This window comes from Pipistrellus kuhlii, unplaced genomic scaffold, assembly GCF_014108245.1.
Source record: "Pipistrellus kuhlii isolate mPipKuh1 unplaced genomic scaffold, mPipKuh1.p scaffold_m20_p_15, whole genome shotgun sequence".
Classification (NCBI taxonomy): domain Eukaryota; kingdom Metazoa; phylum Chordata; class Mammalia; order Chiroptera; family Vespertilionidae; genus Pipistrellus; species Pipistrellus kuhlii.
Window position 1 is genome coordinate 12,278,260 of NW_023425460.1, and position 22,162 is coordinate 12,300,421.

General features: G+C 40.5%; 1 protein-coding gene, 2 long non-coding RNA genes and 1 pseudogene across 7 annotated transcripts in view; 1 reads left to right on the forward strand and 3 right to left on the reverse strand.

The window, feature by feature from the left end:
- Nucleotides 1-13,019, reverse strand: HNRNPH3 (heterogeneous nuclear ribonucleoprotein H3). 5 transcript variants are annotated; one of them, XM_036438317.2, is made up of 10 exons: nucleotides 12,871-13,019; nucleotides 7,943-8,076; nucleotides 7,289-7,427; nucleotides 6,607-6,791; nucleotides 6,090-6,176; nucleotides 4,478-4,593; nucleotides 3,620-3,755; nucleotides 2,463-2,558; nucleotides 2,288-2,380; nucleotides 1-309 (listed from the first exon to the last, which is right to left on the reverse strand). In XM_036438317.2, the coding sequence occupies exons 2-10, from the start codon at nucleotides 8,052-8,054 to the stop codon at nucleotides 287-289; spliced, it is 987 nt and encodes a 328-aa protein (XP_036294210.1). In that variant the 5' UTR covers nucleotides 8,055-8,076; nucleotides 12,871-13,019; the 3' UTR covers nucleotides 1-286. The 5 variants fall into 5 exon arrangements, with proteins under 5 accessions (XP_036294210.1, XP_036294209.1, XP_036294207.1 ...); XM_036438316.2 differs by lacking the exon at nucleotides 1-309 and adding an exon at nucleotides 1,889-2,181 and having other exon boundaries at nucleotides 6,652-6,791; XM_036438314.2 differs by lacking the exon at nucleotides 1-309 and adding an exon at nucleotides 1,889-2,181.
- Nucleotides 903-21,995, forward strand: LOC118719184. Its single transcript, XR_004988054.2, has 3 exons — nucleotides 903-1,704; nucleotides 2,852-2,858; nucleotides 21,978-21,995. It is a non-coding gene; the product is annotated as an uncharacterized LOC118719184 (long non-coding RNA).
- Nucleotides 15,211-15,565, reverse strand: LOC118719182 (annotated as a pseudogene).
- LOC118719185 overlaps nucleotides 18,863-22,162 on the reverse strand; it is a 13,311-nt gene continuing 10,011 nt past the window's right edge. The window contains exon 4 of the long non-coding RNA XR_006741672.1: nucleotides 18,863-18,954. This is a non-coding gene — a long non-coding RNA (uncharacterized LOC118719185). The remainder of the gene's footprint in view (nucleotides 18,955-22,162) is intronic.

Consider the following 22,162-nt stretch of genomic DNA (forward strand, 5'->3'; position numbering starts at 1 on the left):
TTTGGGTCAGATTTTAGCCATGCACTTTACCCCTGTGAACCTTTCAAACAATGTGATATTAGAATAATCTTACTCCTAGGAGCATTATATTTAGTGAACTTAATCATGGCTACACCCTACCCCCTAGGATGGAGTTACTTATTTTGCAGGATCTTTTCCCCAGAGTACATACTTTCATTAAGTTTAAAAATTATTTTTTTAAATTGCCAAAATATGAAACTAATATTTTACTTAACAGATTTTCTTCATAATTCAATTTGAGATCTTCTGGCAGAACGACAGATTTTTAGGTGGTCTTTCTTGAATGCTCTGATAGAAATGTTGAAGAGATAAATTATATTATTGAAACTGTTTTGTATTGCTGGATGAACATTTTTATGATACCAAGTGTTTTTTTAATTGTGCTTAGAACAAATTTTAAAAAAGTGATTTTTTGCTTAAATTCCAAGGCTAACTATGATTTTTAATGCATCGCCACTGAGTTGGGATTTTTGTAGGCAAGCTTTTGACACAATTTGCTCCATTTAGTTTTAGCTTTTAAAAAACTAAACACATACCAATTTTGAAATTTATGTTACTTGTGAACCTATACTTGTTTTTCCAGGAAGATTTGCAAACTTCACACACCATTCCCTCATCTAGCCAGTACTACCACAATAATGCTATCATGGTGCCAAGGAATTGTGATTATAATCCTTCTACCCTGTAATGTTTTAAAATAAAATGTGAATTTTATAAAACAAATAAAACTTATCCTGCTTTAGAAGAGCAATTTTCATTGATAACACTATTTAGTTTTACTCATGGGAAATAAAAACATGTGATCTCTAAAGGGACTAAAAGGGATAGTTAAGAGAGTAGGTACAGGCATTAAGATGAAATGTTGCTTAGTTGACAGGCTATCACCGCTACCTTCTCTAAAGCAGAAATCACTCCTTAGGAGTCACTTTGTCTTATCTTCAGTAAGACATATTTTAATATATGATCAGTAATTGACACAAAGCATTCTAGGACAGACACCATACTATTATCTCCCACATTGATATTTATTACATTCTAGCAAAAACAAGTAACAAGTTCAATAACTGAATTCACATTAACAGGTTTCATTTTGATCCATTAGCCAATCTGGAAAAAAGCCATATTGATCAAAGGGATTAAAAGTAAAAAGCACCTTTTCCTTGCTACATATAATATTTAACACAATGGCCCTGAAACGCCAAACAGCTATCTGATACAAAATCCAACTGTAGGATTCTCATTTTAATTAAGACTACAACATGGATTTGTCTCTTATATTTTTAAGGGTTATACAGTTATTAAAAAAATGTTTTAACTATTTGGCTTAAAATGAAAATACACCTGTGAGAACTATACTCCATAGTTAATACCTTTGTACTGAATTCTCATGTCACTTGGAACCTTAACCTAGTCTAAACTTGAGATAACTTACAACTATCACTTTTTAGAAACATTTTTTGGTACTTCAGTCAAGTGTGAGGAGATTTTATTCTAAAATCTAGGGCTAGAATTTAAACTTCCATCCTTGGGCAACACCATTATGACTACTGAGAAATCCAGATACCTCATCAACATTTCAGAGCTATGCCTGATAAGTGACATTTGAAGATTAATATAGAATTAACAGAATTTATACTCTTGAGCCCACCTAAACCCATATTTAGGTTTTATATTTACAGTATTGTTCCTTTTTCAAGCTCTATTCCATGTCTCATTAAGATTTGCAGCTTATGCAGATGTGAACCATTATTCTCTAAAATTACAACTACTTCTTGTAGAGCTAATAATAAAATACACCAACCCAAATCTTATGAAAACAGCACATTCTTAGGAGTAACTAGTATATAAAAAGTATCAACATCAGTGGTTTGAATATAAAAATTTATTTTAAGTGAAAGTATGCAACAAATAAAACCTACAGAAACAGATTTTCCCATCACAATCTGTTGCTTTACCAAATGAGATTTGAGAAAACATTCCTTCAGTCATTATAAAGTTCTTAAAATACAAAAGAAATTAAATCTGTAAGAAAGACTAGTAGACCAGATTCTGCTGTCAGGACTATTATGTTGGTGGTTTTGCTCTAATACATCCCACGCCATCCACCTCCACTCATGCCACCTTGCCCATAGTAACCTCCACTTCCTCCACCACCACGACCTTAGAAAAAAAGACATTGGGGGTTTAATAAGAGGTTACCAAAGTAGAAGACAGTCTGCACCACATATGGGGGCTAAAAACCGAACCAGAGTAGCCAGACACTTACCATAACCACCCAGGCCATCAGGAGTCCCGTATCCGCCACTGTAATTGTTCCCCATTCCCATTCGTCCAACAGATCCATAACCACCCTGATTATCTTTAAAAACAAAACAAACAAGTTTGAGGTTGACTGCTAAGTGTCTAACTCAACTCCATTCACTTTACAAAACTATACATACCCATTCCATCTCTGCCATAGCCTCCCATTCCAGAACCTCCCATTCCAGAGCCGCCTCCAGGAGTGGAATTCAAGAAGAGTTCAATGTATCGATGTTCTTGAGAAAAAAAGAATAATAGGGAAAATGGATCAAATTTATCAAAGCATAAACAGGCTGACTACCTAATATTAAACCTAAGTATGTTTACAGATTCTGAGGGGAGTGATAAAACAAATGCTGGTCAGAGATAAAATCTAGTTTTGTTCAAACTATATAATCTTTAACAAGTTTCCTTATCTATAAAAAGGACTGATACGTTGTTTCAGAAGCAGCTGGTACACTTCTTAAAAATATTACAGGCCAAAACCGGTTTGGCTCAGTGGATAGAGCGTCTGCCTGTGGACTGAAAGGTCCCGGGTTCGATTCCGGTCAAGCGCATGTACCTTGGTTGCGGGCACATCCCCAGTAGGGGGTGTGCAGGAGGCGGCTGATTAATGTTTCTAACTATCCCTCTCTCTTGCTATTGTAAAAAGTCAAAATATATTAAAATATATATATTACAGGCCCAATCATAGAACTGAATTAGAATCTTAATAGTAATGTCCAGGAAAACTTTTTAAGTACCCTTTTTAAGTGATTTAAAACGTTTTTAAGTGATAGATGTGTAGCCATATTTGGGAATAACTGGTCAAAGTACAATTAAATGGCTTACAAAACTGATTTGATGACATGAAGGAATAACTTATCCAAGTCGATCAACGTATATGTTAAGATGTACTGCCCAGTTGGTGCTGCTCAGTGGTTGAACGTCAACCTATGAACCAGGAGTTCACAGTTTGATTCCCAGATAGGGTACATGTGGGCTCGGTCCCCTAGAGGCAACCAATCAAGGATTCTCTCTCATCGATGTTTCTCTCTTCCTTCCTCTCTGAAATCAATTTAAAAAAAAAAATTTTTTTAAAGTGATACCCATGGGCAAAAGGCATGAAACTCAGACAAGTAACATACCTATTCCCCCTTTTAACAACTTAAGCGATAATTACCTGTCAAGTATTAAGAATCTGAATTAATGCTTCAATATAAAATATAAAATTCCCTAGAAAGCTATGAAAGTCTGAACTTATAATAAACAAGTTCACACCTAGGAAACAAGTTAGCATGCCAAGGATACTACTTACGCATGTTATTCTTATCTTTGGACATGGCAGCTACTGCATCTTCATGTGTCACAAACTCTACGTCTGCTTCTCCTGTTGCTCTGCCATCAGCTCCAATATCAATATGCACTCGTATTGGATTTAGTGGTGAGAAGAACTAAAGAAAAACATTACTTTTTTATTACCAGAATCACCAGATGCCTTTGTTTTTGTTCATTGAAACAACCCTTCTACTGCCCCGTCAGTCATTATAAAATTCTTAAAATAGGCTAACAATTACATCAACACTAAAGGTTCTAAGAATATAAGACCACACTTAGGAAAATACAGATACCTGGGACTTAGGCCAAGAAGGTTCCCAATTAAGAGTTAGAGCAAAAAATTTTCTTTAAAAGCTACACAGTAAATACTCTTGGCTTTGTAGGCCACTGGGAGCCAAATACTGGATGGCTTTTGGGCTGAAATTCGCTAAATCTCTAACCAATATGAAACCAACCAGTTTCAAATTAATAGCAGCATCTATTTCCATTATTTTCAGCACCATATAGCCTAGAATGCCAAACCAAACTACTTGAACTTTTCACTTGTTAGATATATTTATACTTTTGAAACTCCACACAAAGGAAACAATCTCCCAGTTACCACCACAATGCTAAGCAGTCTTTCACTAAATTCTTAACTGGACTTTGTAACTGTAGCATTTACTTGCTTGAATCCTATGTAGGTCAGCACAAAATGGACACAAAAATATTCAACTATTGAAGATATAGTCACATTAAAAGGATTCTGATATTAAAATGAAAACAAGAACATTAAGAATGCTTTAAAAATGTAGATAAAAGAATTAGTATAAAACCACTAATTACTAAAATCACTCACATTAGCAATGTCATTTTCAGTTGCACGAAAAGGCAGTCCTCTCATATGTACAAAATGACCACCATGAAAACCTGAACTTGCATCACCAGCTCCTCCATAGCCATGTCCTCCCATACCTAAAAAGACATTTCCAGGTCATAAACTGGTACATGTAGGAAGGCATTTCAACAAAATATTTCTTCCCTAAACACATCTTTTCCTATTTACAGCTTTTTGACAACCCCAAGAGGTTTTAACACTTATAGTTGTTAAAACATCAAATGGAGAATTTATCAATGAGTATACATACACACACTAATAGAGAAATATGTGAATTATCTGCTACAGTGTCACGTCATGACTGAATCAGCAGGCTGTGTCCCTGCCCTCTGCTCAAGCAGCTGCAGGCCTGGGGTGGAATAGGATACAATAGGAGGGAATAAGAAAGTGAGGGAGAGGAAGGCAGGCCTGCCTGCAGGCAGGCCAAGAGAAACAAATACAGAAAGGGAACAACAAAAAAAGATGCAGGAATAGGAAAGGAAACGCAGAGCTGCAAGCGGGAGGGGCGGCAGCAGCAGTGCCTGGGCCTCGGCCACCCTCGCTAGGCAGGGAATGGGAGCAGGATGGCAGCGGAGAAGCCAGGGAAAGGGGGGGTGGGGGTGGGTGGGTGGGCAATGAACAACTGGCCTAGGCGGGGATTAACGCCCCTCCCCCAATGGAAGCTTTAAGGAGGGAAGGAGGCAAGAACTTTATCAAGGTGTCGGTAGAGAGCAGAGTTAGAGGAGGAGAAAGGATGTATAAGTGAACTGTATAAACGAAAATCAAGTATAGTTGAGTATTGGGGACAGATTTTAAAAGTAGGAGTCAGAAAAAAGATAAATGATAGTGAATAATTAGGCAGGTAGATATTAAAACAATGGAAGTAAGTAGAGAAGAATGTATGGGGAAGGTAGGATGAGAAAGAGCGAGGGAAGAAAAGTTTTAAAGGTGAGCAGGCAGACCTTAAAAGGAGAATGGGAATAGGGAAGAAATGGAGTGAGCTAAGCATGTGTGAGGGAGGAAGTGAGGAAAAAATATTAAGGTGGGAAGGAAGGAAAAGGGGTGGGAGGGCAGGGATAAAGGTAAAGGGAAGGAGGATTGTGGGGAGGGAGGATAGGAAAAAGATGGGAAGGATATAATAGGAGGGAAAAAGGAGGAAAGAAAAGTTTATAAATGAGTTGGTCAGAAAAGGAGAGAAAAATTTTGTGAGGGAGAAGCCAATAAGAAGTCAAATACAATTGCATATGAAGGGAATAAGACTAAAAAAGATTATAGGGGCGACCAGGCTGGCAGGGGAGGGCAGTTAGGGGGATCAGGCATGCAGAGTGGTTAGGGCGGGCAGGCAGGCGAGGGTTAGGAGTACTCCTGGATTGTAAGAGGGATGTCTGCAGGAGCGGGCTTAAACTGGCAGAAGGACATCCCAGGAGGATTCCTGGATTGGAGAGGGTGGTCGGGCTGAGCTCCTCCCCCATGCATGAATTTCATGCACCGGATCTCTAGTACAAAGGTCTATTTAGGAATACACTAAAATATGCCTGAATTGATTTTACCAAAATTCTCCTAAAAACAAGTATGTCTTTAATATTTAATTTACCTCTTCCATCTCTCATTCTGTCATCAAAGCCATCATTTCCATAGCCATAATTATTATAGCCACCATAGTCATCAAAACCTCCATAACCTGTGTAATTTGAGAAAATATATGAATACTTTAAGAGATAAATTTTATAGTTTACAAAAGCATACTCTATATAAGCAGTTTGACTAAAGTATTACAACTCCCAACATGTGAAAAAAAAAAAGCAGTTAACACCTGGTAAAAAAAATTAAAAATCTAAAAAGGATACATTTAGACATTTAATTTCACTCTGATGCCAAGAAGAAAATGTCCAAACAGGTCAATATCTTCATTTTAATTTTTGTATACATTATCTAGGTGTCAATATGTGCATCAATCAAGTCCCACAGCTGGCTATGGGAATCCGTAGTTTCATGAACAGGTTTTAAAACCTAGTAGGTACTGAAATTACTGCCATTTCTGTATTTCTTGACAAAGTGTCAGAAACATTAAGAAAATGACAACAGAACCTTTGTTCATTAGATACACATACCACCATCATATCCATCACCTCCTCGTCGCATTCTGTCATACATACTTCCACGCCCAGCTCCATAATAACCCCCTCTTCCTCCTATTGGTCTATCATATGGTCCTGGTCGCTGGCCCAGCAGTCTTCTTGGTGGATCATAAAATCCTTTGATTTCACTCCTGCTACTTCTGAAGATCTCAATATACCTATTTAAAAATGGTTTAAGGTACTGGTTTCAGCTTAAATGTATTAGAGTAAATAAGATATTGGGCAAAATGCAATAAGTTTTTCTGTATCTATATACATAACCCAATTTATCCTAAATACACCAAAAGTTAACATTTTTACACCTACAAACTTAATAATTAATATATTTAAGTTTTACATAGACAAATCAATCATCTGAGATATAAATATAATAATTTTAGCTTGTTTCCTTAAGCACAAGATAGATGTTTAGAGAAAATAGTTGATTATACAAAAGCATTTATCAACATCCTACAGAGAAATGGAAACAATCTAATTTTAATTTAAGCAAACTATTAGCATTAATTCCCCACCCATATCTGTAGTTTCCAAGTTAAATTATCAATTTTTTAAAACTATCCCAGAAAAATGTTACTGGTACCCCCCACTTAAGCAATAGTGACCCACAACCCCCAAAAATAAAAATGTAACACCATCCCAAACTCTCCATCCCCACCTGTGCCCTATTCTTTCCTTGTGTTTCCCCAGAGCATTTTCTGCTATCTCCTTTGAAGCAAACTGCACGAAGGCCTCCCCTGTGCTTCTCCCCTGGTAGTCCATCGTCAATGTTATCCCATTTGGCACGATTTCCAACCCTTTAACCCAAGGACAAATAACCCCATCAAGGGGAACAGTGTTAAAGGCTGAAACATTCCCATCTGAATCAAATATTTAAAACAACTCTAAACAAAACAAAGCAAAGAACTTAGATCCCCATCACCCCATAATACAAATGGAAGATTTTTTCAAAAATTGGATTACACAAGTTTTTTTTCTCTATGAATGTCTTTATAAATCACATACTCTAACAGCCCACCTATATTACATGGAAAAAAAAAAAAAGCTGAAATCAAATTAAACTATGCTCCATCTTCTAATTCATGGTTCATTTCATCACACATAATTACTCAATTAAGTTTATTGCACATTAGTTAGGTTTTACATATTCTATACATTCTGTATTAAATATTAACTGGAGCAAATTTCATAACTATACATTAACCAAGACATATTCAAATTAAAAAGTCCCCCAAACAAGCAAATGGGTTTTATAAATTAAAAAATTGAGTAATAACAAAATCTACTAAACTTTGACTAATACTAGAGGTACCTTGGAAGAACTGAACTATTTCCTCTTTGCTGCAACCAAATGGGAGTCCACGAAGTCGTACTGTCCCATCACTAGCGTCATTTGGACCATTATGTTTCATAACCCAATCCATCTCAATACCGTTTGATTAAATGCTATAAAAAAAATAAACAAGCACATAAAGCAGTCAATCAAAATATACTCAATCAAAATATACTGAAGAAACACCTCTCAATGGTGCACAACAGGAAATGTAACAGGACTCAATGACTCCAATGACAATGCTACAACACAACACCTTTCTGTTTTGGGTCGGGCAAAAAAAATTGGGAAAGGCAGTGAAACCTGACTCCTCCCACCAAAAAGCACTCAATTTCTAAGAATCAAATATTATATTTTACCTAATTTTGACTAAGTTTACTTAATTCCACTCTAAGTCTTCTTATTCAAACTCTATTTCCTAACCTGCCTTTTAGTATTAACTCTACCTCTGCCCCATCTCTCAAATTTTCATTCATTTTCCATGTTCTGCAAATTCTTAAAAACCTGATCACTCAAAAGATGTACATAAGTACTACCATCCACTCACATTAAGAACACAAGCCAAAAGTACGTATGAGTACTTCTTTGATGTTGGAAAAAATGGCATCATAAAAGTGTAAATTTATTAGATGCACTATAGTTCTGAACATATCCAATCTTTTGAAGGGGGGAAATTTTTAACTCTCTTGTAACGAAATCTGGTTCACACACTCCCAAGAGTAAGTTTTAAATGATTAAACTAGATTGAATTTCAAAAATGGAGTTGTAAAAAGGCCACTTAAGTTACTGAACATACTATATTAAAAGTTACTCACTGCTTTACTTTTAGACACAAATTTTAAAAAATGACAATACATTCACCCTCAAAAAGTATTAGAAAGGGTACAGTGAATAGACCTCTTTCCCCTCCAGAAAGACCCACCCACCCGGTCCCTTCCCAAGACAACCGTCCTTCCTTAAAGATTCCAGAACACGTTAAGAGGCTAATGCAGAAGTCCTTCAGCTGCAGAAACTTACCAGAGCTTACAAATTTCATTATGCAGCTGTAGGAATCCTACTCACCTGGTTATTTCAAAAATTTCCCTCACCACCTCCTCCCCTGTAAACAAAACAATTTGTTCACTCGATTCCTTTATGCTTAAGACTTATTTCATACCAACAGGATTCATTAATACTTAATTTCACATGATTGAATTAGCAGTGCAACTGTTAGGGGCAGTATCTGCAGAGAGTGAGATTCCCCTGCCTAGAATTCTTGCTTTCATTTAAAATAAACTAATGTAGAATTTCCCAAAAGTGGTTATAAATCAAATCAGCTCTGCATATGAATCACTTCTGGTGCCCGTTCTTTATTGTTGCTGTAACTTTTAAAGAGAAGGGAAGAGAGAGGGAGAAACATCTATTGACTCCTTCCTGCATGCCCCTTACAAGGGACCAAGCCTGCAACCTGGGCATGTGCCCTGATTAGGAATCGAATTGGTAACCTTTTGGTGCACCGGAGGATGTTCAACCAACTGCGCTATACCAGCCAGGCTGCTGCTATTTTTTTAGTCCCACACAGATGTCCCAAAAGTGAGATTATGCATTTTTATTTGACATTACAATTCTTATGCACACAAATAACTGGTAATGGACTTAATTTTAGAGAAAAGAAATGGCTTGAATCCTTAAAGTCTGTCACTCACTGGCTCCTTAATTTAAGCAAAGTACTTACTGCTGTGTCCAACTGTAAAAATGCAGCAATGCTGCCTAGACCTCACCGGACACTTTTAAAAATTATTCAGGGCACAGAAGAACTAATGAAATGTACCACAAAGTAACAGGTTGAACCTTCTAGGACAGAAAAGTATTCTGAATCTCAAAAGGACAGTTTCATATTTCCTTGGAAATCGTCTAAAGCAGAGGGAAAAACTGATCTAATAGCCCTCAAAGTAGGCCTCCAATCAGTCTGGGGGGAAGAGAGACATTTTGAATATCTACCATTTTCTTAAACTGTTGTAAAAACAAACAAACAAAACAAAACAAAACAAAAAAACAACAGCACCAACTTAAATAGCTGTTTCCTATAAAGAGTGATTTAGGGACAAGGGAAAAAAGCGGAGATTTAACATAATACATCACTTCCTCATGAAAAAAATCTAATAACTTTGCAAAGTCAATCTAATCTGTTGTGAAAAGATATTAGTATGGTGCTTTTTATCATTTAGCATTTTTTTCAATGTGAAGGTAATGTTTTGGGAACAAATACAAAAAGCTGGATATAAGATTACCTTTACTACAAGCACTAGTGAGCAAACTAGTTTTGATTTTCGGGATCAGTTAATCCAATGAGAGCCTATTTAGTAAAAATAACAGATAAGGCACAACGTCTTTAAAAAACACTAACTCTGGTTGGGTGGCTCATTTGGTTGGACCGTCTTCCCACACATCAAAAGGTTTCAGATTTGAATGCCAGCCAGGGCACATACCTAGGTCGCTTCTCACCAGGGTATGTACATGAAGCAACTTTATTCCATGTTTCTCTCCCCCTCCCTTCAACTTTCTCTAAAAACTAGTAAAAGCATCCTAAGGTGAGCATTAAAACACACACACATCCTAAAGTTAACACAATTTTAAATTACGGAAAAATTAAGCAGATTCAGAGGAAACTTTTAAAAGGGCGATTCTTCTTCACCTGTGTTCACAGAGGACACAATAAAAACGGAAGCACACACTGTTATCTCTTTAAAACCCAAAAATTGAGTCTAGTATTCTACTTAGAAAACCAAAACGAACTTTAAAGGCATACAACCAACTTTGGTACCTTAATAAAGCTGTCTCAGAAACCACTTAGCTTTTACTAATTTATTCAGGATAATGCTTTGCAACAGCATCATGGCCAATCACATTGTTTTAAGATTTCCAAGTGTTAGCACCAATTAAAAATACCAGCAGTTGAAATAATAGGACAATTTTAGTGGGTTTTGTATAAAACTTTAGTTCCTTAGTAAAAGCATCTAACAGATTCTTTTATCACAGAAATTACACTATCTTCTTAAGCATACAATACAAAAAGGGTTTGATGCATCAATAACAACTTTCTAAATGACAATCCTCTGGTCCTAAAAAATGAGAATGAACTTCAAATTTTGGCAAAAAACGTGGTGATATGTTAATTTAAAATCATCCCCCCTTTCAAAGTGCTCACTCAATTTAAAAAAAAAAAAAAAAAAGGCACATCACTAATACCTAAAAGGAGGTAAGTTCATAAAAAGGGATTTGAACGAGTTATTACATTCAGCCACTTGTTTACTAAAACGAGGACATAACACACACACACACACACACACACACACACGCACACACTCTGTCAAAAAATTTAAAGGCAATTTACATGGATTTCCATATTATGATGCGTATGAGGGCAGAAAAAAGATTTCTAGGGCAATCATATTAGGAAAGCTGTTATATCACATATCAAAGTCCCCAAAGTAGACCACCTGCTTGTAAAGATTCCCATGAATTTGTGGAAACTCCTCTTCCCCTTTCCTATTGTCTTCAGTGTAAACTTCCGACCCAGCTTCTCCCGTGTTCTAAGGACCCAAATCACCCCACTATCTATGGACTGGGCTTTAGTGTGTCTCTCTGTTGAGTAGGCATATGCTCCTGTTCAAAATATTCCGATAGTTCTACACTAGATTAAAACAAAACAAAACATGCCATCAGAAAATAAACACCAATTGCATTTTTAAGTCATTTTACTTCTACAACCTAATGCCCGGCCCCCCTGACCCCCCAACCCAGGTCTTCGAACAGTAACTCAACTCCTGCACACAGACACATTTTTGCCTCCACTGACTGCTTTCACTTCTTTCCAAATGTAAACGCCTAATGCTAACCCGGCCTGTGCCAAACCACACAAAACCAACCGCTCCGCTGCCCCCCTCCCGCCCCGGAGTTCAATAAGCCTCATCACACAGCTCCCTGGGCCCGGGCGACCTATTTGAAATACTATCCATTTCACATTCCTCTTTAACCCCCTTTTCTGCTCACAAACCAAATCACCCACAGATTCTTTAAATAGGTTTAAGGTAAGCGTGAATAAAATAACAACAACAAAAAGACCCGTTGGAAAAGAAGTACGTACTCTTTTCGAAGTTCCAAATCTGGGCTATAAGGGCCGGCTAAGCGTCCTGTTCTCCGCCCCGGAGGCTTTCCGCTTATCTAGCTGCCCCAGGACCGGAGAGCTCGGGAGCGCGCCCCCGCCCCCCGCGCCCCGGCGGCCGGGCCCGCTCACTCCGCCGCCTTTGTCCCGGCCGGGAGCGGAGCGCCTTCGCCGCCATCGGCTCTCCTCCCCCAGCGCCAGCCTCTCTGCTCTGGAGAATCTGCGTCAGAAGACACTCGCGGTCCCGCCAGCCCAGGTAGCCCGGCCGAGACTGCGGAGGGAGGGAGGGAGGAGGGGGGGGGGAGGCCGGGCCCATCCCGCGCCATTTCCATCGGGAGCGCGCCCGCTGGCCCAGGCAGCCCCACCCGCTGCCCGGCCTCTCCCGGCTCGCTCCACTCCCCACCCTCTCCCCGCCGGGGCGCCCTGGCCACCCTCCGGCCTCCCACACCAGCTTCCGGGAGTTGGGGAGCCGAAGGAGAGAGAGGAAGGCGCCGGCGGGAAGCCCGGGCGGCCGCGCCACCGTGCCCAAGATGGCGGAGGCCGAGCCAGCGGAGGGCTGCGGTTTCCCTCACTCAGTTCCGCATGAACGGGTGTCCCCCCCCCACCCCCCGACAAGCCGCCCCCTCAAACCCCTGGGAAGTGGGAGATCGCCCGGGAGGCGCAGCCTGGCCGTTCCCGAGCGGCGACCTCCACACTCCCCCTCCCCCACCCCCTCTCCCGTCCTTCTCCCGACTCGGCTCACGGCGCCGCCAGCCCAACCTACCCCCTTGTACTTCAGATACCCTGTCAAGCGACTGCAGCGTCCGCGGGGTCCGGCCGGCAGGAGGAAGAAGCCGCGTTCCTCGGGTTGGCGCTCCCACAACGGTTCTCCCAACCGTCTCCGGCGGAGGCAGCCGCGGAGGGAGCTGCGCAGCACAGCGACGGGCTTGGGGGATGGGGCCGAGCGAGCGAGAGCAACGGGGACCGGCCGGCGGCGTTCTCGCGAGACGAGAGCGTTGGTCCCGCTTTGGCGCAGCCGGCAGGGAGTGCGCTTGCGCGCTGCTAGGGCCCCGAGTCCGACGCGGCGAGGAGCCGAGGCGGGTCCAGTCGGAGAAGGGGCGGGGCGGAGGGACTTCCTCCACGTCTCAGCACCCACCTTTCTGGCCTCTTGGAGGATGAGGGGCCGCCGTGGTCCTGCCCGCGTGTGTGGAAAGGACCGTGATGCCTTGGTTTGGAGCGGTTCTCCGGTCCTCGGTGCCCTCCAAATTCCAGCGGGGTCCCCGCTCGCCCTGCGTGGAAAGGCGCCGCGTGGCTCGGCCGCCAAACACCGGGAAGGTTTTCCGTGTCCACCATGTTTGCATTATGCAGGAAAAATAGCTGTGGTTCGACAGTGGGGAGGTCCGGGTATCCGGCAGACCATTCTGGGCCTGGGGGCTGGGCCACGTTGCAAATCTCACATGGGCATTCCTCTGGCCTTGCATCTCTCGCACTTAGTCACCTGAGTGACTGGCTCAGCGCTCACGGCCCAGTTGGGTTTTCTACATCGAGCTTTGCTTTCTTGAAAATAGTGCGTACAAGTGACACCTAATAAATGCCTTTTGGTTATGCTCACATACCACCAAGGTTCCTAGTGACACCTAGTTTTTTTTTTAATTGTTATTTAAAAAAAAAACAAGCTGAATTTTGGGGAAGGATGAAGGGCAGTCATGGTAATGAGATCAGAGCAAGTTAAGGCCCAAACTTAGGAACGGACATGAAGTGAAAAGGGGGGAAACTAACGTGAAGTTCAATGTCCAGTCAGACTATGTCCTGCGGACATTAGGAAGCCGGTGGGATAGGGGGTGTTAGCAGTGAAGAAACCTAAATAATCCCCCCACCTCCCACCCCCCATCTGGTGTGTGTAGGATGGATCCAGGAAGCTAGTTACCTTCAGATAATGGAAACTTCCACTTCATGACTAATTCAACCTCAAATCTGCTCAAGACAAGTGTGGGACAGTCTTGAGCTCGCCCCCGCGCCTTTCCCCTCCCCGCCCCTTCCCCCCAAGGGTCTCACTATGACTTTGTTCTCTCCTAAGCTCAAAGGGCCCCATCTTTTGCCTCTGTAACTTGTTTCCTGAAGCCCATATCTTCTGCTTATTTATTCTACCTCTGTGACTTTCTAAATAAACGTTCTCTTATGGTTTGGGAAAAAAAGCAAGTGTGGTGGTGTGGGTCCAACCCTGGGTTCAAAATAAGACCACTGGAGGCTGATGATTTATTAAAAAAAACAGACAAAGATTTATTGAAATATCTGGCCAGGACAGCCGCAAGAGCACCACACTCAGGCGGACTCCACAGGACTGCACTGCTCCAGGGACAGGTGGTTCTTTTTAAAGGTTCTGAGAAGGAAAAAAAAAAAATAAATAAAATAAAATAAAGGTTCTGAGAAGGAAAACCCCTATTTTGCAATAAACTGTTGTTTGGAATTTTCTGCTGTTTTTCCTAGATAAAATGATGCTTTCTAGTTTGCTTTAGCCCGTTTGAAGAATGATGAAGATAAACTTAGCTGTCTGACCTTGTAGGCCAGAGACCAGATATGACCACAACCTCAATACCATGCCAGGTGCACTTTTTCAATTGGATAGAACTGTATTGTGTTCAAGGCCAGCATCGAGATAACCACTAAGTGCACATAGGGCTGGCTCTTTAATAAAAAATAAAAAAAAGGAAGTTCTGTCTGTAACCTCGCTTAGAATTTGAATTCATCCTCCCGCGTGCGATGAACCAAGCAAGTCTTTCCAAACTCTCCCCCTACACCATCCGACCACTCGGGAACTCTGCAACAGTTCAAACCACAGGAATTTTCCTTTGTTCTAAATTCTAAATCCTAAAGACTATATTCTAAAAACTGGGGTCATTCCCAGTCACACCCTGCTGGACATTGGAATGTGGCCCTATCCTGCAGGAGCAGAACTCCAAAGGTTATGGTCCCAGGCACAGGAAAATTGCCTCAGCAGGCTTAAAATTCAAACAGCAGTTTTTACCTGAGATGTATATTCTTCATGTCTCATTTCATGTGGGGCAGTAGAATTGACTAAGCCATAGTGCTGTAGTGCCTTTCTTTTTTTTTCTTTTTTTTTCATCAATACAAAAGTTTATTTAACAAAAGTTCAATGTGAAAATGGACAGGACTCTATATTGTAGGAAAACGGGTGCTGTGGAGAGGGGACATGTGGAAGCAATTGATTTCTCTGGTAACTACAGCCATTCTTCATACTCGTTCCAAGGCTTCTAACATGATGATACTATTTCCTCGGATTACCACCATTCCAATATTGTTCTGTTGCCCACCCGTTGCCATCTCCACACATTCATCTATCACAAGATTCATAAAGGGATCAAATCCCCGTAATATTCCTTGGACATGTATGATAACTTCTTGTCCATAAATTTCTTTAACTCGGGAGGGTGAGCTTTGCTCATGGTGTCCAAGCGAGCTCACAGACACTTCCAAACAGAATTCGCGGCCTCTCTCTGTAGTGCCTTTCTTGAGTCCACTCCCTCAAAATGCCCCCAGAGAAAGGGGGGAGGTACTGTCTGGTCATCATTACAAGAGACAGGAAAACAAAACCAGGAGAACAGTAGCTCACATGTATCAAGAACTTGCTTGAGCTAGGTGCTGTGCTCAATTCACTGACTCTTTACAACCCTGAAAGGTAATAATTAGTATTATTATCCCCAATTTACAGATGAGGTGCCTTAGTTTAGAAAAGGGGAAAAGATTGCCCAGGATCACACAGGCAGTGACAGAAGCTAGGATCTGAACCCAGGTGGTTTTACTCCAAGGGCAGGGTCATCATTTCAGGCGAATGGAAGTTACTTCCCTAAAAAAACATGGACTTAACCAGAAGAGGAGACCTGCAGTTAACCATTAATTGGCTGGAGACTTTTAAATAGGGCTGAAACTTGATGTTCTGGTGTCACTGACACTATGAGTACCTCACCCTCTTCTTTTTAAAATAACTGCTTATTAGTCAAGACTCCAAGATTTCACACTTCAGATGGAGTTCTTTCCTAGTTTCAAGTCACATCCCTACTATATTCTTTCAGTCTTTCCACCTGATTTGGTACATGTAGATGGAATTCTGTAATCCATTTCATCCCTTGCCTGAATTGGAACAATCTACTTACTGCCTGGTTGAGTTTGGCATTCTTTCCGCATACTTAATTTATATAGTTAGGCCACAACCCTAAAAGCATTGTAATAATTTTTTATCACCACACCTTGATGTTTTCTTTGGACATAATTTCTTTGTAGTGTTCACTCTGCTGTTTGCCAGTGTGAGTGCTTAGGAAGAACTTGAAGCTAGTACATATTTTCCTTTTGCTTTTTATCATTATAGCAAGAAGGAAGTTTTGAGCTTTTAAAAAAGCACGCTATATATGGGGTACACCTAATTTTATTTAACTTCCTACTTTACTATTTTTCTAAAAAAAATAAAAATAAAAATAAAAGGCTATCAACTATTTCCATTTGCAAGTTGAATCCTGCAAGTATGGCGTGGTACCCACTGCTCCAATGATCCCTACGGAATTGTTTCCAGCTGGATATTCGTGGAATTGTTTCCATAGAGATGGTTAGAAATAAGGGCTTCCAGCTGCTTTGGGGATTTCCCCCCCTCTATTTGTCTTCCTTTCAATCATTTCAGTGCTTTCCTATTAGCATAAAGATCAGAGGGACCCTGGAGAGGATCTTGTTAGAGGCCATAAGGAGAGAAAAGATGAAAAGGGAGAAGGAAATGGAAGTACCTACACCACCCAGGGAAAAACAAGACAATGAACATGTGACCATGTATTACACCATCCAGAGGAGAGGAGAGGAAAATTCCATGCAGAGCCCAAGAGAAAGAGAAAGATACAGAAATCCAGAGATTGCACTTCTGGGGAGGAAGGCATATTAACTAAAAATTGGAAATTGGTTAAGATAGTTGTTCACATATTTCTCCAATGACATTCTAAATTGATATAAAAGTGATCATCATAATCTTTTTGCCTATATGAAAGGCATATGTTAAACAGCAAAACTAAGTGTTTAGAAGTGTGACTAATTAAGGCAGTTAATGCCTTTTGAACACTAAATCTGTCTTACTAATGTTTTGTGAAATACTTATTCTTGGATTTATATTATATATACCTTCCATCTTTAGAAAGAAGTGATCTTCCTTGTCATGATTCCAAATTACTTCTCAGGACAAGGCTTAATTAACTGTTAACATTCTTAATACTTTTTTGTTTCTTTAAGTCATATAAGTGTTCATCTGGGAATAGGAAAATTCAAAGGTATCACCCAATTTTAATAATTATGCACTAAGTAAGCAATGGAAATTTAAAAGAAAAAAAGCACCTAACACACTAATTTTTGAAAATAATTAAAATTATTGAACATTCTGCCGAAACCGGTTTGGCTCAGTGGTAGAGTGTCGGTCTGCAGACTGAAAAATCCTGGGTTCGATTCCGGTCAAGGGCATGTACCTTGGTTGCGGGCACATCCCCGGTGGAGGGTGTGCAAAAGGCAGCTGGTCGATGTTTCTCTCTCATCGATGTTTCTAGCTCTCTCCCTTCCTCTCTGTAAAAAAATCAATGAAATATATATTTTTTTAAATTATTGGACATTCTTTTTGTTCCAGTGGACTGATGTTTAGAATAGGAAAACAGTTACAAATTATAGCTACTTAAGGATTTGAAATCAAATTGTTGTATTGCTTTTATTGTATCATAAGCACAATAATAACTTAGAAAGCAGCACAGATAAAAGAATAGCACACCATTTCCTGCCCTCCCACTCACATGATTTTAAGCTTCTGACAAGTAGATAAAAATACAGGTTTCATTACATATGTACCTATGCCTCTGACTGGTAGATAAGAATATAGCTTTCATTATATATGTACTTATGCCAATGATTGTTATGTTGAGGGTGAATGCACTTTAAGTAATTCATTTTCACCACCATCTAGTCTAGTTATTATGGACCAAGAAATAGAAAAATCAGGAGATAAAGCTCCAAAGATTACCAAGAAAATCAATGGCAGCCAAAACCGGTTTGGCTCAATGGCCTGCGGACTGAAAGGTTCTACAATAGGTTTGATTCTGTTTAAGAGCATGTACCTTGGTTGCAGGCACATCCCCATTAGGGGGTATGCAGGAGGCAGCTGATCGATGTTTCTCTCTCATCGATGTTTCTAACTATCTCCCTTCCTCTCTGTAAAAAAATCAATAAAAAATATATTTACAAAAAGAAAAAAAAGAAAATCAATGGCAAAATTTAAAACTGTCTTCATAATCAAAGAGTCAAACAGGCCTAGGCTCCAACCCCAGTTTTGACACTTATTTACCAGTTGTTAGGTTCTGAGGCAGTTAACTTTTTGGAATCTCAGCTTCTTTTTAAAAATTTATTTATTGATTTTTAGAGAGAGAGAATGGGAGAGGGATAGAAATACCAATGAGAGACCTCATCAGTCTGCTGCTTCCTGCACGCCCCCTGTTGAGGATGCAGCCTGCAACATGGGCATGTGCTTTGACCAAGAATCAAACTGACCTCTTGGCTAATGCTCAACCACTGAGCCACACCAGCCGAGCTGAGCCTCTAAAATGGGTTGTTAGGTTGTTATACAGGGTAGTGATAAGTAGTTGAAATAATAAAAATTCCAGTCCCATCCTGTTTCATGTGTGTTTGTCACACCATTATTAATAAAAGCGGTTCATTCCTATTAAACAAGCCCTTCCTTGTACCTGGCACTGGATCCAGCTCTGCAGCGTGGGCCTGGGTGGGCTTTGGAATCCTGTCAACTACACAAAGTAAATGTTGATGTAAGAAAGATTCAAAGCTATAGAGAATTTTTATGATTTTATTTAAATCAAACCGATGATATATGCCAGGGAACAAGATCTCTGGCTTTTTTTTTTTTTTTTTTAATATATTTTATTGATTTTTTACAGAGAAGAAGGGAGAGAGATAGTTAGAAACATCGATGAGAGAGAAACATCCATCAGCTGCCTCTTGCACGCTCCCCACCGGGGATGTGCCTGCAACAAAGGTACATGCCCTTGACCGGAATCAAACCCGGGACCCTTCAGTCCACAGGCCGACGCTCTATCCCAGGGGTGTCGAACTCAATCAGAGAAGGGGCCAAAATCTAAAATCCAGCCTAAATCACGGGCCGAATGGTTTACTGAGCAGTCATAAACTGACAATGTTAACCAGAAATGTGAATTTAAAATGAGTGGAACAATCTTTTCCTTAACAGTGCTGTTAACCAACTCACATGCTATCAAGCAAAACAGTAATATTGGTATCAAGCAAAACAGTAATATTGGAATGTACCTAAAATGCTCATTGTTTTGTTTTCTGGCTAGATGTCTGACACCGTTTTCCCCGGATCAATGAGTCAATGTTCGGTTTTATTTCTTGGGCTGTAGCAACCCGCAAAACAGCATGGAGGTTGTCATCGGTAATGCGTGATCTGTGCTTGTTTTTGTTCAGATTCATTATTGAAAACATCTGTTCACAAAGATAGGTGCTCCCGAACATGGATAGAATACGGGCAGCATGAAGTCGGAGCTCTGGCATTGAGTCAGGAGGCAGTAGAGGGTAGAAGTCCTCAATTTCAACATCCTGAAACCTTGATTTCAGGCCACTGTCAGACTGAAGCTCAATTATCTCCATCTGAAGGTGATGGGGCACATTGTTGACATCAACTGTAAAAGGATTGGCAAAGATGTCAAAGCCTGAGTGCTGTGTTCTAAAGTCAGAGAAGCGCCGCTCAAATTCACTTAGTAAACGGCTAACTTTGGTAGCCAGCCGACTGCAAGGAAAAGTACCAGAAATAGTGGCTGAGATACTCAAACAAACGGGAAAGTGGGCAAGATTGTCCTGTTCCAGTTGGGACTTCCATAGTTGAAGTTTACGCTGGAATGCTGTGATCATGTCAGACATCTTTGTGATGACTTGTTTGCGTCCCTGCAGCTTCAGATTCAGTTGGGCGAGATGCTCGCATATGTCACACATCATAGCAAAATCACATAGCCAGGCGGGATCCGACAGTTCAGGCAAGGGCTTTCCTTTACTTTCCATGAAAAGAGCAATTTGTTCTCTGAGCTCAAAAAATCTTTTGAGGACTGCACTCTTGCTCAGCCATCTTACTTCTGTGTGGTATGGCACGTCTCCATGCTCTGCACCCACCTCCTGTAAAAACTGCTGGAACTGGCGATGATTCAGGCCACGTGCCCATATAAAGTTAATAGTTTTAATGACTGTGGTCATTATGTCATTCATGTCCAGAACTTTTCCACACATAGCCTCTTGGTGGATAATGCAATGATAAGTAATCAAGGGTGTGTGGCAGTGACTTTTTTGCATTCTTTCCTTCATTAGTCCAACCAAGCCTTTCTTTTCTCCGCACATTGAAGGTGCGCCATCGGTAGTTAGCCCCACCAACTTTTCCCAGGGTAATTTAAAATTATTTATAGATTTCTCCACAGCCTCAAATATATCTCTACCAGTCGTCGTCCCATGCATGGCAGCTACATCCAAAAGTTCCTCAGTGACAGAGAGGTCGGTCTTCGTAGCACGTACAATATAAAGATGGACAGCTGCGCTGTATCAGTGTTGTCTGTGCTTTCATCGATAGCAAGTGAAAAAGCGAGATAACTGCATGCCTGTTCGGCCAGCTGTGATGATAGATTTCCTGAGAGTTCTTGAACTCTATCTACAATGGTGTTTCTTGACAAACTGACATTTTGAAAACTCTGTATCTGGTCTGGGCATACTTGCTCACACACTTTTAGCATGCATTGCTTCAAAAAGGCACCCTCTGAAAAACACCTTGAAGTACAGGCAATTTCTTCAGCCACTATAAAGCTTGCTTTCACTGTAGCATCATTTTTCGCTGTAGCCTTTGTAAACATTTGCTGCTGTGATTGTAGTTTGCCTTTTAGTTCTTTAACAATTTTATGCTTTTCTTCCAAAGTATATTTGCCATACTTAACATTATGTTTGGTGTCAAAATGTCAAAATGACGACGTTTCATCACCGACACTGTCTCATAACACAATATACACACTGGTTTGCCCTCTCTAAGCACAAACATGTATTCATTTTCCCATTTGTCATTAAATTGTCTGCCTTCACCGTCAACTTTTCTTTTCCTGGACATTTTGGGATCAATATTGGCAGTAAAAGATGTAGTTTATTGGAAATCTGCGTTAGAAGGAAAAAGTTGAAAACTGCACAGGGATAGCTTGATTTGGCAGATGGAGTGGAGAAAAAAAAAGTCAGTCAATAAATGCCTGGCTGGGTACAGATAGCAGATTCTGTTGCGATTTTTATGCCTGCACTTTATGCCAGGAACTGGCATCTTCTGCTGTGTATTTTTTATGCCCGCACACTCACTCTCTCCTCTGCTCTGCCACCCGCACAACCACATCAGATGCCGGACTATAGGTCACGCCTCCTGAATCTCTCGTGACTTGTTATCTATGCGCATGTGTAATAGATAGCAAGTACAGCTGCCGGCAAGGCGGCCAGCGAGATCACAAGCCTCCTATGTCACCTCTCGCGCGTCATTGTGATGGAATGCAGCGGAGTGCAGTGATGACAGCGTGGTGCGGGCCACATTGCAAGGCCTGGCGGGCCGGATTTGGCCCGCGGGCCTTGTGTTTGACATGTGTGATTTAGAGATTCCATGTACAATCCAAGTGGATATGTCTAGGAGGAAATTAATATGTGCTAATTAACATAGATCTGGTATTCATCAACATATATTTTGCTTTTACATTTCTGGAAGCAAACTTGCTATAGGATATGTTGTAAAAACTGGAATTAGAATTTAACTTATACTGAGTAATAAAGAGGAATGAGAGTTACACTTAATGTAATTACTGATCAGGTAGGGTAAAAGCTTGTCATTTTGCTATTGGTTTCTATATGTCTTACATCTTTATTGTTCCTTTATTCTTTCATTTATTGCTTTTTTGCATTAACTAGTTATTATATATGAATATACATAATATACTGTATATTTATAGTAAGCACGC

Bases quoted from the DNA above. Each gene is read 5' to 3' on its own strand.
- HNRNPH3 (XM_036438314.2), bottom strand. From the start codon at position 8,054: ATGGATTGGGTTATGAAACATAATGGTCCAAATGACGCTAGTGATGGG. The intron at 7,428-7,942 runs GTACCTCTAGTA...CTTGGGTTAAAG, and splicing joins AATAGTTCAGTTCTTCCAAG to GGTTGGAAATCGTGCCAAAT. The intron at 3,756-4,477 runs GTGAGTGATTTT...GTTTTTCTTTAG, and splicing joins CTGAAAATGACATTGCTAAT to TTCTTCTCACCACTAAATCC.